The sequence below is a fragment of the Thermobia domestica genome, chromosome 7 (genome assembly GCF_964235325.1).
Source record: "Thermobia domestica chromosome 7, izTheDome1.hap1.1, whole genome shotgun sequence".
In the NCBI taxonomy this organism is placed as follows: domain Eukaryota; kingdom Metazoa; phylum Arthropoda; class Insecta; order Zygentoma; family Lepismatidae; genus Thermobia; species Thermobia domestica.
In genome coordinates, this window is record NC_137460.1 from 283,624,730 (window position 1) to 283,645,623 (window position 20,894).

The 20,894-nt window shown below is 35.0% G+C and overlaps 1 protein-coding gene across 2 annotated transcripts in view; it reads right to left on the minus strand.

Annotated features, from left to right (window-relative positions):
• The window catches only part of LOC145690984 (uncharacterized), a 63,925-nt gene extending 44,317 nt beyond the window's left edge, over positions 1-19,608 (minus strand). Inside the window, exon 1 of one of the 2 annotated variants that reach the window (XR_014132315.1) lies at positions 19,089-19,605. Coding sequence is in view for 1 of the 2 variants with exons in the window: in XM_081766459.1 (XP_081622585.1) it covers positions 19,089-19,453 (365 nt within the window). In the remaining variant the exon portion in view is untranslated. Of the gene's footprint in view, positions 1-19,088 lie in introns of both variants that reach the window. The other variant, XM_081766459.1, reaches the window with a different exon arrangement.
• Between the last annotated feature and the right edge of the window lie 1,286 nt (positions 19,609-20,894).

The window sequence follows — 20,894 nt, forward strand, 5'->3', positions numbered from 1 at the left end:
ATGTAAAATACAAATATACCTTTTTCTCTGTCCTGCAATGTGATTGCTATAAAATTAATAATTTTGTTTCGATTTCCTCGCGGCACACCAGCGACCCATTCGCGGCACACCGGTTGGGAAACGGTGGACTAGATGTATGCCGTGTGACGAATGAATCTCACATCGAACACTTGTAGCAAATGCTGTTTGAGGTGCTCTTTTACTTGATGCATTGCTTATAATTGTATGTAAAATGTAATAAGTACTACGAGGACTAAAAACCTCGATATTAATTTTGAAACACCCTGCATTTCTCAACAACAATATTGGAACTAATATGTAAAAAGAAGAGAAAATTTTCCTATAAAGTGCTTGTTTACCACAACGATATTATTATTAGTCGAGACTATAACTACTACAACGAGTTATTAGTAAAGAAAAATGTAATCAAATGTACAATAACCCTTTTGGAACCAGGTGGTCAAAGTGACACATACGGGTGTGTCACTTTTTTAATCCGCTTCTGTGTGGACAATAATTAAGATATCGAGATATTATTTTTGCCGAATATGGTTGGACCATAGTTTATCATATTAGTTTATTTTTCTTCTCGGGGTCGAATTTTCTTTTCAAATTTCAGCCCAGTCAAAAATTCGCGAATTTTCGAATTTCCTTTGCTCCTTTTTCCCTTGTAGCTTCCTTCGTTTTAGAAAGACCTTTAAGACTTGCCAGGTAGACACGTCGGATGGATGCCTAACTGTTGACATCAATTGGATGGGCCTCTGCGCAGTGTTGCCAATTAGGGAATGTTTAATGTACTGAATTTGGGCAAAAAATTCGAAATTTTTGTTTATAGATCCGTACCTATACGTCCGAGTGCAAGCCAACTTACGCCAATCGAACACTTATCCTAACTTAACAAACGCAAGTACAGATCGTTACAATGTGGTAATTAGGGGGCGCACGAAAAATCTGTATTTAGCTTCTAACCCTTGACTTTTCTAGTTTTTCCTTACTTTTATGTTTACCGTAATATATTTTTGATAATTAGAAGGTTTGTTCCTTAAATATCGCCATAATACTTGTAGGTTATATTAGTGGTGTACCAATGTTTAATTTAAGATAGTTTGCGTCTATCTGGTAGCAGTGTTACCAGCTACAGAAAATTTTAATTCCAGATTTTAGGGGGAAATTTTGTGAAAATTATCTGTTTTGTCTATTATTTCCCTCCTGTTGGCTACATCGGAACAAACGTACCAGTATCTGGAAGTCTCGTCTTTGCCCTACACAACGCACTATAGAAACTTTCAATAGGATAATTAGGGGAAGTACAATAGACCTTGTTCTCTAATTTGAAAGATAACTGTGATTTTTTAAAGGTAGAATGAGATTTTTTATTGACATGCTTACTTTATTAGATATCGTCACAATAATTGTAGGATATATTCGAGGAATACCAAATCTTATTTTAAGATAGTTTGTGTGTGTGTGTATCTTATAACATTGTTGCCAGCTACAGAAAATTTTAATTCCAGATTTTAGGGGCAAATTTTGGAAAAAAATCCCTTTTTGTTTCTATTATTTCCCTCTTGTTGGCTACACTCAAACAAACTACCAGTGTCTAAAAGCCTCGTTTTTAGCCTACACAGCGATTCGTAAAAAGTTTCACTAGAATAATTAGGGGAAGTACAGTTGAGGTTTATAATAAACCATGTTCTGGAAATGGTAAGAAAATGGTGAATTTCTGACGTAGATTGATATATATATATTTAATTTCATGCTTACTTTGTTAGACATCGCAGAGATACTTGTAGGATATATTCTTGGAGTAGTAAGGTTTATTTTTAGATAGTTTTTGTCTGTCTGATGGGAGTGTTTTCAGCCAAAACAATTAATTCCCGACTTTAGGAGAAAAATTCGGAAAATTTCCCGTTCTCCCTCTATTATTACCCTCTTGCTGGCTACATTGAAACAAACGAACAATTACCTGAAAGCTTCTTGTTTTCCCTACACAACGCACCATAAAAAGTTTCAATAGGATAATAAAAGAAGCTGTAGCCCCGGCATATCTCTTGATTTTTGCTTCTGAGGCGTAAAAAGTGTCAAAATTTCATCTTATGATGACAGAGAATTTTTCTTTCTCTCTTTGAATGGAAGCCAGCGACTTAAGGATTTCACTGTACCTTGTCAACACACCAAAGACTTTTTTAGGTGACCTGAACCCATATAGCAGCAGTGGTGCTAGATACAAAAAATTTTGAAATTCGATTAGGGATTTTTTAAAATTTTCACCAATAGGTTTCCCTCAATAATTTCCCACCTGTTGGCAACACTGCAATGCAACTTACACAAAAAAAATGGCACATTCATTTTCTAAAAAATAAGGCCTTAACCATGCCAATCGAATGAATGATTTTTGAGCAATAAGCCACTAACTGAAAATGTAGGAAAACGCCAAAAATGACCTGGGTCCGAAAGAAATAATCACACAATTTTGCTCGCATAAGTACAAAGAAACAAACGATTTGTAAGTTACGAGGGCTTTGACTCAGGTTCTGTTGATTATTTCAATAATCTGCAACATAAATCAATAAGTAGTTGTTGCCAGAACAAAAACAGACATTTGAAAAAAAAACATGAAAAACAACGTCGTTTTTTTATTGAAAAAAAACTTCACAGAAAAAAACTGTTTTTTACAACAATAGACACTGTTATTCTAACCCGTTTTTCGGTCGGGAGAAACTTTGTTACATCCTTCACCGACCTTTGCTACTTTGTTATGTCGGCAGTGACTTTTAGTTAAATCATACGGCGTATGAACGGTACTCTTTCGCTACGGTTACTTCATTAAGATTCATCATCTTAGACGAGCAGTGTGTGTTAGCGCCAATCCATTCCTAAGTGTTCACTTCAACTGGACAGTACCACTTGTCTCATTGTGAGTTTCTGTCTATCTAATCTGAGAACTGGCTCTGCACGGATCTCTAAGATCTCGCATTAGCTCTAAATTTTTGTGCTCCTGAACGCTTCCTAATGCAATAGTAGTTAACCTACGCTAACGCTGATTTACGTATTCCTAGAAGACCTCATGTAGGAAGTCACTTCTGTTGTATCAAGTCCACAGACTTACTCGAGCCAGCCTTTAAAACTCTTTCTAACTCGAACTTGCGTCGTTTACGTCATTTATACTTTCTCAATACTTCCTTTTGGTGAACGTTTCATAATCTTTCTTAAGAACTCTACTAACGCCTTAACATCAACGTGCCAATGTTGTAGTCTACTGGAGAAAGCAGATGACCTGTGGAATGAAATCCTCTGAGACATAGTTCTAATTGGGTACTGCGTTCTACCATTCGACTCACCTTTATTCCATCACCCATCCAGGAGAAGACCAGCCTGTGCGAAGTTCCAATTTTCCGAAGACTTCTAGTCCTGTACGAAGCTCAGTGACGACATCGGCTTACACGAAGTCCTGACCATCCTCCGTCTATCCTGCTCTTGTATTTCAGCTACTCAAAGTACAATTGAGTAAAATTATCGCAATAGTGTTCTTGAGTGTTTTTAAGTGATTGTGCTACCTGGTGTGTACGAAGTGGCTACAGCAACGTCGAGTTAACCCCAGAGTCTTCCCATCTCGACTTGGAGTGTCTGGAGGTAGGACCACGGACCTCAGGTGGATTACCACTGTTTATTTAATATTTTCATATATCTGTCATTTGCATTTCTTTTCCATCAAGTCGCTTAACTGTAAAGGGGATCACCTCCCAAGTAGTTTCAAAATTACTTTCAAACCTTTTAGTTGTTTTAATATCGTTTGTGTGAATGTTGACAGAGCGAATCCTAATCGCTTTTCTCGTTTGGTAAATTGTTAATTACATTTGATTTCCAAGATCTCTTTTAATTCGAGCGGTAATCTCGTGTTTAATTGTAACGATATAATATGTTTTGATATGATATTTTTTTAAGTATTCTAAACTGGCTGATAGCAGTGGTACTCCAACTCGCTGAAGCCCACTCACTCACATATTAGAATACTCGTAATCATTAAGTATCTTGCGTACTGACTACCCCTCGTCCTCATTCTGACGAAACCGCCTTGCTTTTATTATCTGTATTCCTGTGGGACCCTGAAGCTGTCCCCTTGACGAGTGGTCATTCGATAGCCTATTTGCTTGAGATGGACATCCGCGCCTTTGTGCCCTGACTCGGTTGTTAATGAAATTGTATGCTATTAAATCATCTCCCATCCGAGCTGCACAGCTCGCCTTTGGTACGGACTAGTGTTGTAAATAGAAAAAAAAAACGTTCGTATTTTTTCAGAAATGTACGTTTTTTTAGAAAAAAAACATTGCCTCTGGTTTTTTTCTAAATTTCGTTTTTTTTTAAATAGTCATTTGTTATGCATTTTACGTCTATTTAAGTATGAAATATTTTTACGTAGGTGTAATCAACGTAAAATGCAACATAAATTAAACGCTAGATACTGATACGCTGCAAATATTTTACAATTTACATGAATACCTTACCTACTAACAATTCGGGTTTCAGCAGTTTTCATGAATATCAACTAAGAAATAAAAGTAGAAACGAAATTTTGTTTTTTTCGTGAAAGCAGGCCTTTAATAAATACGAAAATAATGTCACGAACAGTATAAAGTTCAAATAACTTGTCTAAAGGTAAAAACTAATACTAATTTGCCTAATAGTATTTTTCTAACTCTCATATATAAATAATTTGTCGACTAGATACATATGATATGCAGAGCCGGCTCAACCATATATGCAACACATGCATTTGCATGGAGCGGCAAGTTTGGAGGGTACAGCAAAATCTGTCATAAGTATATCATTTAAATTAGGTATTTCTTATTGAAAACAGACTTCACGATGATGGTAGTTACATTTACTAAGCTGACCTTTTTGAATACTACAATCATAAATTATGTTTAGGTTGCATTAGTTTAAGATCACATGGGCAATGCTAAAGCAAATGTTTGGATTTATTCGATCATAAATTGCCTGATTGTTGTCAAGTGCAAGAATTCAATTCTCGAATAGTAGCGAATATCTGTTTTATTTAGTAAGTTATCACAGTTTTGATATTACAACTAGTCTTGATTTTATCAGACACAAGTTCCTCATCATTGAAGATAGAAACAAGTTTTTTTTTAATGTTAACAGATGTAGAAGAAAAATGAAGAAATAAAGATAAAAGAGCTAGTTGCACTGGAATTGCAAACTAATACATTGAGATTGAAGCTCGATATTGAATTCTATAAAAAGGATTACCATCTTTCCTCTGCAGGTGTGTTTGCTTTATCTTTCACTAACATAATAGATTAATATTTAAAGAAAAAACAGACACAACGGGATTGCATTTTTAGCAAGTATTTAAGCCTTCCTGAGTGGAACTGCACTTACCCTCCCCTTCCTTGTTCATGCTGGAGTACCATACTTAAAATCATAACTTTTAAGATTTGTTCTTTCTGGAGAAAGGGGGAGGCGGCAAATTATGCAATTGCGCGGTGCGACAAATTGCCTAGAGTCGGCTCTGATGATATGTATATACAAGACTTGAATATAGGATGACACAATTTGAAGTAATGCAGCGTGTTTCAAAATTAATATTAGGGTTTTGAAACTTTGTAGTATCTATTACAATTGACTTACAATTATAAATATTATATCAAATGGAAAACAACTCAAACAGTTTTGTACGCACGCATGCACATGCATTTCTTCTTCTGTCTGCCGTTAGAGAAAGCAAGTAGCAAAGATGGAGACTAGAGAGCAGAAAGCTTTCTGTGTTTTAATAAAGACTGAATCTGTAGTTACAGTGCAATCATCTGTGTGAAGAATATTAAGGATACGCTTGCAACTATGTCCTTATCGTTTGCAGATGTTACAGGTCTAAAGCCTACAGATTACGGTTTACGTGCTAATTTTGCAAATGAAGTATTGCTGCATAACAATGAAGATTTTCTGGATCGTGTCGTCTTCAGTGATAAATCGACATTTCACCTAAGAGCTAATGTGAACACTCATAATGTTTGTACCTGGCGGACAGCAAATCCTCAGGAGATGGTACAGTTGAGACGAGATTCCCCTAAATTGAATGTGTTTTGTGACATATGGTGGAAAGTTTATGGGCCTTTCTCGCTTATCGACTAGATGTGCGTCGTGTCATGAATGAATCTCACATCGAACACTTGTAGCAAAGACTGTTTGAGGTGCTCTTTTACTTGATGCATTGCTTATAATTGTACGTAAAATGTAATAAATACTACGAAGACTTAAAACCCTGATATTCATTTTGAAACACCCTCCATTTCTCACCAACAGTGTTGGAACTAAAATGTAAAAAGGAGAGAAAATTTTCCTTATAAAGTCATTGTTTACAACAACGATATTATTATTAGTCGAGACTATAACTACAACAACAACACGGATTAGTAGTCAAGAAATGTAATCAAATGTACACTCGGTGGCCTAGTTGACCAAAGTGGCACACACGGGTGTGTCACTTTTTAATCCGCTCCTGTGTGGACACTAATTAAGATATCGGCATATTATTCTTACCAAATATGGTTGGACCATAGTTTATCATATTAATTTCTTTTACTTCTGGTGTCGAATTTCCTTCTCAAATTTCACCCCAGTCAAAAATTCGAGAATTTTCTAATTTCGAATTTCCTTTATTTCTCTTCTTTCTGTAGCTTCCTTCGTTGTAGAAAGACCTCCTTAAGATTTGCCCGGTAGATACCTCGGATGCATACCTAACTGCTGACATCAATTGGACTGGTCTGCGCGCAGTGTTGCCAGTTAGGGAAACTAAAATTTCCCTAAATTTGGGCAAAAAATTCGAAATTTTTGTTTATAAATCCGTATCTATCCTTACGAGTGCAAGTCAACTTATGCCAATCGAAAATTTGTCCTTACTTACCAAACGCAGTACAGATCGTTACAATAGGGTAATTAGGGGGCGCACGAAAAATTCGTATTTCGGTTGTAACCCTTGATTTTATCTAGTTTTCCCTACTTTTCTGTTTACCGTAATATATTTTTGGTAATTGGAAGCTTGGTTCCTTAAATATCGCCATAATACTTGTAGGATATATTAGTGGTGTGCTAATGTTTAATTTAAGATCGTTTGCGTCTGTCTGGTAGCATGTTGCCAGCTACAGAAAATTTTTAATTCCAGATTCTAGGGGGAAATTTTGGGAAAATTATGTTTTTTTTCTCTATTATTTTAGTCATGTTGGCTATATCGGAACAAACGTACCAGTATCTGAAAGTATCGTTTTTGCCCTACACAACGCACTATAGAAAGTTTCAATAGGATAATTAGGGGAAGTACAGTTGAGGTTTACAGTAAACTTCGTTCTCTAATTGGAAATAACTTGTGATTTTTTTAAGGTAGAATGAGATATTTGTATTGACATGCTTACTTTATTAGATATCGTCACAATACTTGTAGGATATAGTAGAGGGATACCAAAGTTTATTTTAAGACAGCTTGTGTGTGTGTGTCTGATAGAGTGTTGCCAGCTACAGAAAGTTTTAATTCCAGATTTTAGGGTCAAATTTTGAAAAAAAAACCTTTTTTCTATTATTTCCCTCTTCTTGGCTACATTCGAACAAACGTACCAGTGTGTAAAAAGCCTCCTCCTTAGCCTACACAGCGCACCATAAAAAGTTTCACTAGAATAATTAGGGGAAATACAATTGAGGTTTATAATATAAACTATGTTCTGGAAATGGTAAAAAAAAAATGGTAAATTTCTGAGATAGAATGATTTTTTTAAAAATTTTATGCTTACTTTGTTAGATATTGCCATTATACTTGTAGGATATATTCTTGCAGTACAAAGGTTTATTTTCAGATAGTTTTCGTCTGTCTGATGGCAGTGTTTCCAGCCAAAACAATTAATTCCGATTTTAGGTGAAAAATTCGGGAAATTTCTCTTTTCCCCTCTATTATTACCCTCTTGCTAGCTACATTGAAACAAACGTACCACTATCTGAAAGCTTCCTCTTTGTCCTACAGAACGCACCATAAAAAATTTTAATGGGATAATTATAGAAGCTGTAGCTCCGACATATCTGATGATTTTTGCTTCTGCGGCGTAAAAAGTGTCAAAATTTCATGTGTATGATGACAGAGAATTTTTTCTTTCCCTCTTTGAATGGAAGCCAGCGAGTTCAGGATTTCACTGTACCTTGTCAACATACCAAAGAAATTTTTAGGTGACTTGAACCCATATAGCAATAGTGGTGCTAGATACAAAAAATTTTGAAATTCGGTTACGGAATTTTTTGTAAATTTTCACCCTTTCATTTCTCTCAATAATTCCCCATCCGTTGGCAACACTGTAATGCAACTTACACCAAAAGTTAGCCACATCTATTTTCTAAAAAAACAAGGACTTAACCATATCAATCGAATGAATGGTTTCTGAACAATAAATCACTAACTGAAAATGTAGGAAAACGCCAAAAATGACCTGGGTCCGAAAGGAATAATCACATAATTTTGCTCGTATAGGTACAAAGAAACAAACGATTTGTAAGTTACGAGCGCATCGACTCAAGTTCTTTTGATTATTTCAGTAATCTGCAACATAAATCAACAAATAATAGTTGCCAGAAAAAAAAACATGAAAAAGAACGATGTTTTTTATTGAAAAAAAACTTCACAGAAAAAAAAACGTTTTTTTTACAACACTAGTACGGACTAATGTAAAGTCCCAATATAAACAGCCTTTTTCAAGGCTACCTTTTGCTCTTAATTATTATTATTGTGCTAATAACAACCCCCACCACCAAGACATAATTGGTGGCGGCCGGTGACATGCGATACCCCGCGTCACAGACATATTTTGGTAGCTACAATGAGATTAGAACCCTGGCCAATATAGATGGTGGCCCTGATGTGAATTATTCTTGTGCGATATTTATCATCTGGCGGTATATAAATACTTGTTGCTCTTGGCTATCGTTCTCTGTCGGTGTCTTCACACCTTGTTAGTACGCCCATAAATTAGTTAAGCGCTCGTGCATATAAAATCAATATTTTGAATTCTACCAGAGCTTACTTGGGAGCGTGAACAAACTATTCGTTGTACTTTGAATGCAAATGATAGAAGCGGTGCTTTTACAATTTCCTAACACTGAAAATCCTACCAGTCGACCACGAAGGTCAAGTGCACCTTGAGACCGTTCGTGGGCGCGACAACTCTTTAAATTCTCGATTTCTTCCTGTTCACCCCAACCATAGGTAGGTGGGCTACATGGAAATTTGGAAACTCTCCTCTACCTTGGGAGATCAGTTTTAAAACTTGATAACGTCTCTTCTTCGTAACTCTCTATATATTGTGTCCCTGGTCTTCTTCTTCCTGGTATTCGTATTGGATTTCCCGCTATCAGCATGGTGATCCAATTGGAGTGTCGAATAAGATGGCAAAACACAGTGTTTCTTCTTTTTCCTATTATTTTCATGATCTGTGGTCCTTCATTAGCGTCCCTTAGTCCTTGTTCATTTCTTTTTCTTTCCATGATATACACAACATTGTACGCCAATACCACGTTCAAAGTGCTTCTAGCTTGAATATTTTAGCTTTTCTCAATGGAAATCCTCGATTAATCCTACATATATGTAGACGCAACAGTAAGTTCTGAAGATTGTGGATTAACTTTTGCCTGACCTTGATCTACACATGCAATGTTTTTTTTTTTTCTGAAGCCAGATGTTAACCCATAAATATCTAAAAGCCATAAATAAAATTAAAAATTGAAATGGAACCGGGGGCAACTATATGGCAGTGTGGAGTTTTATAGCTGATTTGAAAATATGCCTTAGATTGTGCACGTACTTAGACTCATTCTAAATATTCTCCGTTCGATTCGCAGAACGAAACTACAGTTTGTTTTTCAGGGAATTGAGCATTGTAAATTATGTTCATTATTGCAACTAAAAGCAGTCTATTCCTTAAAGGAAAGAGAAAAACCAAAAACAGAAAGATGGGACAGGAGGGAAATGCAGACTTTCTATACTTAAGAGTTAAAATTTTGTTGTTCTGTCTATGCTTTCTCTGTCTCAGCACGATGCATATTATTATATTCATTTTGTTTGCATTAAATTTCATCTCTTAGAATTCAACGTGAATGCAATTTACCAAATCTATCTAGTGCGTCTCTAAGTGATGGCAAAATATTCCTTCTTTCTTGCTCCAATTAGAGAAATATACTGTCATGTCATATCTCGGGGCATGCGTGTTGCCATGTTCGGTGTCCAGCTATCAGACATAAACTGAAACAATTCAACTGAAGAAGGAGCTACTAATTCTTAGAACGCCAGTCTTCTTAAATGTTAGTGGTTAGCTGACTAGGACAAGTAACAAAAAATTGCATTAAAGAGAAATAAGTGAACAGTTAAGAAATATTTGAAAAATTCCGAGTATGTAGCTAAACGCAATCATCAAATGGAAATGCATATCATGGTAAAACTTAACCATAAAATAACAAATTGGAATAAAATATACCGGGAATTAAAACTAGGAAAGGGAAAAGAGAATTAAACAAAGAAACGAAGGAAATGTTTACAGGTCAAGGTTTCTGTAATTCTTATACTAGAAGATTAAATACCGAATATGATTAAACATGTTACTGCATGGTAAACCAAACGCCGGAAGAAATCAACGTCGGACTAACCTAGCGGTCAACGGTTTGCGCTTCCTACAAGCAACGGCTTTTGGGTCAAATATAGTGAAATGCCATATGATCGTTTTCCTGAAGTTTGAACCCACATGGATAAAATAATCAATCTATGTGACTACTCTATCTTTGAGTTGTATTACATTCAACTTTTCAATTTAATTTCAGGGTGAAATTTGTACGTTTAAATATTTGTTCCTCTAGCTATATTTTGCACATTTCAAGTTGGTAATATTGTTATCCCGGATGTGTAGGCCTGAATCAGAAATATTCGATTAAACTTTTCTTTACAAATGTAAAAGTTATAGAATGGCCCTGTGGCAATTTTGATGACTCACTACGGTACCTGTCTTTCGAGCAGATGGGTTTCCAAACCTAGTAACTTATTATGGAAGAGCCATCATTTCGCTGCGTTTTGTTTTGGAAGAAGAAGCTAAGATGAATACTGTGTAGAAGCTATACCGTATACTGTATGAATACTGTATAGAAGCTGTGCTCTATAAGAGATGTAAAGAGTATTTACCAAACTTATCTCTCAAGATTTGTGTGTTTCTAATATTCGTGAAGGCAATGGTTTTATGGTAAATTCAAGGTCAAAAAATAATAGCGGCTGGAGAAAGGTAAGATTATTATGTCGTTTCATTAAGTTTCTGGTTTCAAGTTTGTTAAAGTTGAGTTCTGCGCTTAAATACAATTACTATTGATGCGAATACAGTTACTGTTCCTCTGGACATTCCTGACTGGGTATATACTATTCATTTCACTTCATTTGCTTGTTTGGAAATAGTTCCACAGGTGTGAGTTCGTTTTGCTAATGATTACACTAGGAAAGTAGTACCCGAATCATGTTCTGCCATATCATGATATTATTGCCACCTCGCATACAGTTTTGATATTTCGTGACTTTTCTCGTCATACTCAGTTAAAATATAAATTAATTGTTTAGCAAATTGTTCATTACCATAAACAAGTAACAAAAATTTCATTTAAATTACCTTAACGATTCTCATATACTGCTTGGATACAACATTGAAAATATGTATGTTGCATCCGTTGTTGTATAATGCGCTCCAGTTTGAAACTGAGATGTTGATCATGCAGAATTTCCTTATGGGTCATCTCACACTAGGTGTTGACAATAAGGTAACACTGGTATAGCAAAAAGAATGTCGTTGTAAGCCACAAGGAGCGTAAGAGATTGGGTGTCGCGCGTAGCGGAAGGTTGTAGGGGTAGGTGCCTAGGAAAACAGGAGGGGGATGCGTTTTGCTATGGTATCATATAAAACATGCCTACCTTTCCCTGAGATAGTGTAAAACTTTTCTTTCCATTGAATGTAATCGTTCTATTGTAACGTTATAATTAAATTTAACGTATTTTTCGTCACATTAGCCCAGCTCGAGTACTAAGATAAGTCACCACTATCAGGCACCTTTAATTTATACTTATATTTGCAATAACTAGTGATTGCATAACTTTCAAATTAGACACATCACATTCACCACAGCTACTTTTTATTCTGTAATCTCCATTAATAATTACCAGTTGCCATAGCAAACCGAAACAAAAATTCTGTGTTATAATGTAACAACAATTACAGATTATCTATCAAAAATTAACATATATTCTATATATATTTTTTTTCTTGTTCTTAGCAACAGATGTGCACTTTTAAGTTGCACTTTTGCCCAAAATAGCTACAAGGAAAATGGAAGTAATTCACAAATATATAATATCGTTGCATGATCTGAATTGGCATGTTACGAAATCAGGGAATACAGAAGAGAAAAGTTTCAGACTGTGTGATTTCAGAGATGTCCTTAACAAAATCATTCAAAGTGTGACTAACCGGGTTTCGAAACACGAAAAACTTTTCCACGATTTGGTGTGGTTCGATCCAAGGCGGATTTCTGATTTAAAAGACGATCTACCCTCAAATGCAATGAACAAAATCTGTGGCATAGACAATGGGAGAACTATCGAAGAACTAAAATTTTATGCAGATATTTAATCCAAGTCATCGCAAGATGTGAGTGGATATGATATTGAATATATAATTATTGAGTATGAAGAGGAAGCATGGTGATGCGATATTGAACCAGGGATGTTGGAAATCAAAGTAAGCTTGCAAGTCTTGCCTCACGTGTGGGTTCCAAATTATATATGAATATCACATGTATGCCTTATGTTATACATACGTCTTTAAAATGTATAAGTTCCTCCTTACTATCCATCTTACACAAGTAAAAGAGTTGTAAACGAGCGATTTTGAAACTCAGCATTATTAAATAAAGGTTATGGGCGAACCTCGGGCAAGACAACATTGAATCGTTTATGTTAATACAGTATAAAAGGATATACTAAATAAAGTGAATAAAGATGTCCTAATTAATAAACTATGTCATGATAATGCAGAATTGAAAAAATTTCTGATATAAGGTAAAAATTTCCTTGCTTCTTGTCATGTAACCAGATCAAAGTAATAAAAGTTACTATATATATATCATGCACTGCCACATTATATATATATATATATATATATATATATATATATATATACATAGTGTAGCAGTGCATCAATTGTAATTAAGCTGTTTGAATCCAAAGTGAACTATCATAACGCCTTTTGTTAATGTTCGTTATAATACATGTTTGTAATTCCAGATGTTCTACAGCAATAGACCATATGGATAAGAGAAACAAACCATAACAAAATGATACTCGGAAGAATTGAAAAGAAAGCAAAGAACAACAAACTTTCAGATGATACCCCTGTTGATTGCCAGCAGTTTCTTCTTGTTTTAATTAAATTTTACTCGCGCTTTATAGTATCGATTTTAAGACAATACTAATGAGAAGTAATCGCGAAGAATTCATCCAAATAGTAACATTATATTTAAGAGAAGACAAAGAACAGAAAGCAGTTTTTTGATTCACTCCCAGCTCTTCTGGATTTCCATTTTTGTAAGGTATATCCTACTAGAGTAATTTTTAAATTCAGAAATTATTTTAAAGTATAGAAGGAAACGAAGGAGAAAGAGATTGAGTTTAAACTTCCGAGACGATGCAACATTTAAAATGGATAATCGTAACCTACTGAGTTATAACTACCCATAAAAGAGAGGCAACGGAAATAGAACATTACAAAGAAGAAAACGGCAAAAGGCAAGTGCCCTAGATAAAACTGTAAGTAGTCGACAAAGAAAGGGAGAATGCAGGCTATAATCTTAAAAGAAAACAATAGTACAAATTAAAGAAATCCAGGTTTGATAATGGAAATTCTTGTAAAGGGTGATGAATAAGTTTAAAAACGATACCCAAGCCTGTATCTTATGGACTTTGAGCAATCAGCAAGTGCTAATCAAACTAACATCAATTTCATTTGAAACGTAAAACCTAACTTTAATTTTTAAGGCTTAACTCGTGAACTTCTGATTTTATATGGAATAGCTCAGCGTTTGAAGCTTCAAGTGCAAAAATATGGACCTGTCCAAAAGGCAGTATGAAGTATGGGAAAAGCTATCAATACACAAAAGTACTGACAAAATTATACAAATCTCATATCTTGGTAGAATTCAATCGAAAAAAGTGCGAAAAAATATTTAAAATTGAGAAAAGGTGCAAATTAAACAAAAGAAAAAATATATGGAAGCCCAAAATATATCAAAAAACTGATACACAACTATAAACCATTAGCTCCACAACCTTCTCGTCAGACTTGGTTTTTTGTACTCTCACGTTCCTGCACTTTCGATTGGATCATAGAACATATTCCCCGGTGTAAGAAATATAAAAAAACTGGACAATAGTTTTCCTTAAAGCAGTTTATATCTTTCTCTCATAAAACCTTGGATTCATAGCCATTATCATATTTTCCTAATGGAAACCTGCATTCAAGAATGAAATGCAGCTTAGATGGCGTAGTTTTCTATGCTACTAAGAAATGTTGTTCGAAAGGCGGGATGTACTTAATGATATCGTATTTAAGATAATATTCTTAATCTGGACTGTACAGGGCTAATTTATAAACAAATAAATAACGCTTCATTGGCATTTTATGAGTACATCTCATGAGTACATCATCATTAACCCACAATGAAATTTGAATTAACATCGGTCTGAAATGAATTTTGAATAATAATGATGATGTCAGCCTACAGGAGTTCTATACAGAAGAACGAAAATCCTTTATAAAATACCGTTTTCGAAGGTACAACGAGAAAATTATCTGACAAAATGCTACTCCCCCATAAAAAAAATTGAAACTAACGTTACTTAGAAATCGATTTGTAGTTATAATGACCATACCCCTTTAAAGGAAACCCAAGAAGAAGAAACCGACGTCGGGCACAATTTTTTAAAGATATTAAAATTCTACTTTGTAAAAAAAAAAGATACTTTGCATAGTAATTTTGTATTGATAAATTTATTCTTAATCTGCTATTCCAAAGCTTTCCTTAAATAAAAAATACAAAATCCTGCGGGACTTTTATGTATGGCCATTCTCACTTCTGTCTAAAATCTAAAAGCAGAATAACAAAATTCGTTTCGCTCACCTAATAAGAAAGACGTGATCTCAAATTACAATCTCTGCAGTTAGAAGCAAAATAACTGGCAATAGCTGTTAAAGTTCGAAACGTGTTTAAATAGAATGGTCGGGAAACTTTTTTACGATTTGTACTTGGGATATTCTTACATTCCTTTATATTCTCAAATAAGATTTCAATTCATTTCACTCGCCTAAAAGAAATGAAATGATCTCAAATTATACCATCCGCAGAGTAGGAGCCGTTCTGATCACCAAGTTTGAAACAAGTTTAATGCTACGATCAAAATTTCTTTCATTGTTTGCCAGTACGGACATTAAAACTTCCTCCTTCATTAAAAAAAAATACTCACGGGTTAGTTGCCTCTTCTACAAGGAATGGCAAGATGCCAAATATATACTTGTAGAGGTATTGAAAGCAGTCACGGTAAAGGCTTATAAAATTTGAAAGATATCATATATACGAATTTGCGTCAAAGTTAGTTTTGTAGAATACTACCATGTATAGTGGGACTTTGAGGCAGTAGTGTAACGTTGAAATTGAAATGTGTAACGTTTTAAAATCATAAAAAACGTAAAATTGGGATAAGACGTTTCAGCCTCTACTCGCGGCTACTTTGCACCGGTCAAAATGACGCTTAAATAGGAAATTATTACCACTGGAACCTCGTGTGTTTTAAATTTAGGTAAATTTCCTATTTACCTACACGCCGGAATGAGTTTCTTGTTAGAAAATAAATTATGAACAGTGGCGTATCCATAAAAGTAGTTTGACAGGGCCGTGATTCTAAAAGACTGTTTCCTTAAAAAAATCACTAGACTTTGGAAGTGGGCTTGCAGCTTATACAAGTAGGAATCAGTAACAATATATTTTTAGGCAAATCTTTATTTTCAGTCAAACAGTAACTGCATCCGATTCATCTGATCCGGTTACCGGAGCAGTTTGCGAATCATTCCTAAACTGCTCCCGGAACCGGATCAGTCGAATCGGTTACAGTTACGGTCCGAGTCAAAGTAATGTAGAATGTTAAGAATTATGCTATAAGTACAAGGGCCAAAATTTTACTAAACACTATACCTAATCAATCCAGGTGAAGCGGTGACTATCAATATTGGTATCTAAATGGGGGCTACCGCTCTCCCAACCCCGCAATCAAGTACCATAAAAACATCCCAAAAAACAATATTTAGTCAAACCAGTACTATAAAGCTAACGTAAGGAAAAATTAAAAAAAAATACTCATCACTAATTATAATTCAGTGCAGCATGACGAGGAAAAATAAATTACATCTCACCAAGATAATGGAACCACCAACAGCAAAACAAATATTTTGCCAAATACCCAAATCCAAAGCAAATCAAGAATAAAAATAATATCAATTAAAAATGGAAAGCACTCACCGTTTCGCCATACCAGAACACTCATGAGTAATGAACTCATAATTGATTATTCACGAAACAATAAGACAGCAAAAACACATTCGCAATACTCAACTTCACATTACTGGAAAATGTTCCTTTCCGCACATACGTCGATTTATTAAAGCGAGTACACTTGTTATTATTACAAACAAGACTAACCAATGAACGCCCACTTTTACCATACGTCGGAAATATCTTCAGCCTTCGACCACAACCATGACAGGTTTTCTCTAACTCAATTAAACCATACTGTGCTCCAAAGTGGTATGATATAAAATCCGAATCTAATACAAACTTATTTAAAAACGACAAGTTCCAATTCTTTGTATTAAATTCATTTTACGGTTTCTCAATCGCAGTTGCTACTTCGATCGTCGCCATGAAACGAAAATTCAATTACCCGCTCACTCCATTCCACACATACAATCAGACAGAACATGTGACGTCACAGTAAGAAACTACCATTTGACTGTAGACACCTAATGAGAAAAGTATGAACTACCACCAATTTTTCAAAAAGGACGTCACACAAAAGGCACGAACAGTTCCAACAAGTGACTCAGTCAGAAACAGTTCAAGGAAGTGACTGAACCGATTAAAGTCACTGTTTGAGTCTAATTAAGTACTTGCCTTAAAAAAAAAATCATGCTATTTTGGGCGGGCTTCAGCGTGAAAGTTAAAAACCCCGTAAATCTTCCACTGATTACGGTTCGAATGATAACCTTGGACAAAAGGAAACACCAAATCAAATCTGTTCACGAGGATCAATTTTTCTGTTCGTGAGTTGGCACTTTTGTAGGACATATGCTAAACTATTAGAATGTGTTTCCTGAGTCGATACCAGAAAATATATAATTTTGTTTACAAATATCGATAATTCAAAATAAGTACTGATACCGGTACCATCATTTTAATATCAATATTAATAAAATGCACGCAGTTTTCTGTAGAAAGTAAAATGTTTAAATACTGAAGGAAAAACATTGCACAGGAATGTATATTCAAGATACTTTTTTGTATGTTGTGCAAATAACCCCACCTATGAAACGTTTCACATTTCAATTTGAACAATTACATCACAGTCCCATTATGCACACTAGTATTCTACGAAACTGATTTAACATTGACAGAAATTATTTTAAAATTTGGCGGTCTTTACAGTGACTGCTTTCCATACCAGTACAACAACAAACCCTCCCGGTAATTAGAACTGATGCTGACCCCCAACATAAACGCCAAAATACAGTTACATGCTCTATCGTACAGGGTAGTTGAAACTTCGTGTTTACAGTTCATGGTTTTACCAACAGAGGATTGTGAAACTCTTTTCATATCTTGTGGGAAGTAATGCTCCATGTGCAAAGAAACCCCTTGTTACGGTACCTAGTAACCACTGTAAGCGAAATGAAGTATCAAAATTCAATGTGGCAAATCGTAACACGGAACTAGAAAAATGTTTGGGAATGAAGGAATCCATATAATTAAGAAGTTACGTCCCTAATATATTGTGTTACTCTGGAACACAAATATACAAGCAAAGAAAGCATTTCAGGATGTTACCTATAAAATACTTAGGAACGTACAAGAACACATTCAAAACGTAAGACATATAAGTTATCCTAAATACAGAATTTTGCGTTATCCCTAATCTGAATAGCAAACTTCATTGTACCGGCCATCTAGCACATGCTGGTTAGCGTTGTTTTTACAATAATTCATAAATCATGTAGGTTCACTAAGCCCCTAAAGTGACACTACATTGAGAAATGGAGGTCCATACTTCACAAATGATTCCTGGGAATGTAAAAAGTCGACTTCCTTGAAAGAAATGAGTGCAGCTATAAAATGGATTGATGTATGGACCTCTACAATTAATGAAAATCCACTGTTGGTTAAAATATTCTTTATCTTGTATTTTGCTTATGTCTTTCGAAGCCCTCCGGAAAAATGAGGCTAGACCCATTTGAGCTAAATCCTAAGTAAAAACACAAACGTCCATAGTTTTTGTTCCAATATAATACATTCCACGTTTAAATTTGGAAAATTTTAAGATAATCACCACTCTCACAATTTGTTATTGTACATAAGTCTCTATATAAATAAAACAATATCGTCGAGCACCCATATTGTAAATATGTGCTACAATTAGTGAGAAATTTGTAATCAATAATAAACAAATTATTTTATCAAGATATGAACTACATAAGATTTGTATGAGTGGTATCGATCTTATTATTATTTTTATTTGGTATACAGCTAGTCTTTGGTGCCATGCTATTTCCAAATTGTAGGTTACTAAGTTACGTTCGAGATATCTCCCATACTAAAAAATTTCTCGTGAAGCATTGCTTTTAAGCAACAAAGTTTCCGAACGCATGTAACTGTATTATCAATCTGAGCCAATTAGTACATGTAAACTTTAACATTACCTTTCTGGCCGAACTGAATTTAAAGTTTTTGTTGTTAATTGTTGGGAATCATTAGAGTACGATGCGCAAGTCTCCTGAACCACTATTTTTCTAGGCGTTTCTATATCCCTTTCAAATTCAGGATCTTCTTCTACTGCTAATTCTGATTTCACCCTATCAACGTTTAATTTCACATCCAAAGAACACATAGCTGTATCCTTGTCCATTGTTTCCTCTCCTTCCGTTGTAGATAATATTAACTCTTTGTTGTCTGTCATCAGTTCCAATGTCCACCCTTCCTCTTGGAATGGATCATCCTGAGGTAAATCATAAGCTATTTCTTCTTTGCACATGAATTCCAACTTAACAGACGCCTCACCAGCCATTGTGAATTGAAATATAATAAGATTCAACACTGTTCTTACACTCCACTTATATTTTATGTTGCCAGTGTTAATGAAATGATTTGTAAGAACGTTCACAAAGCAACTTCATATTTCCAATCTTCTTCTGCAGTTGCTTACATTGTTGTCAGATTCAGAACAACAGATTTCCCGCTCAAAGCCCTCAAATTTCCCGATCTCTTGCAAAATTTCCCGCCAAGAGAAATGTCATTAATTAATTAATTAATCTTAATTAATTAATAATTATATTAATAGCTTCAAATAAAAATCAAATAACTCTGAACAATCAATCAGAAGTACATCTATTCCTGTGCGACGAGAAATCTATTATACTACCATTTTTATTTCCTATCTGTGGTTTATTTGGTAGCCTATAGAAATAAATTTACATTTGTGTGTGTGTGGTAGAGTGTGCTAGGTACTTCCAAGCATTACATTCTTCTCTCCTTAGCCTCACTTCACCCTAAAATTCCGTGAATGACTGACCATAACAAAATAGTAAGCAAAGGGCCACAAACCCTCCCAACCTTCTTTCTTCCCGCAGAAAACGGGTATTGGCGTGATTAACTATCAGTTCCATTTGCTTCAATTTATAAACCTCTCTTCCTGTTCTGGTTCTGTTTACCTACAAAAACGCTTGAAAAGGAAGAAAAGTTGACAGAATTTCCTATTTTCAATCAGAATTTCCCGAATTCCCGCCAATGCTAAGAATTTCCAATTTAGCGGGAAATTTCCCGTCATCTGACAACTTGCTTATTTCCTTAGCCACGACGCTTGTTTGTTTCTAGTAAGCATAACAAACAAGCAGTGTGACCACCCAGTAAAAATATTTCGCACTAACCTATGCAGAAAAAAGTACTAGATCTGAGGGAAAAGTGCTAAAATTTTATCTGCTCCCGTTTCACCCTATTTATTACATTTTACGCTTCTTGTGGGTAGGAGAATTCCCCCCCACATTCTTGCAAGAACCCCAACTTAGTTTTTAGTCAAAATTTGATACAAAGCGTGCAAACCACGTACACACTCCAAGTTTTGTCTTTACACCCCCCAAACTAACAATCCTGGTGGAAATCCTGCTTAATTGTCGTACTAGAACTCACTGTAAAACCACTATAGTAACGCAAGTATGATAAATATAGGGGATGTCGAGAGAAAACAAAAATCATAAAATGGTCTTACTGAGAAAATCGAATTTTAATTCATTAATAGTCTACTGTTTAAACGGATAAGCAAATATGTAATACTGTTTACTGTGTGGTCATTAATTAGTTGAGTGAACTTTGTGGCGGACAAACACCGTGTACGTGTGTTTTCTCGGGGTTTTCCCGTTTCCAGACATTTTCTTGATTCCACCATTTCATTCATTTCTCATAAACACCGTCTCCTTTAGCCTAACCGGCATGATCGTGGGACGTAAAACTCA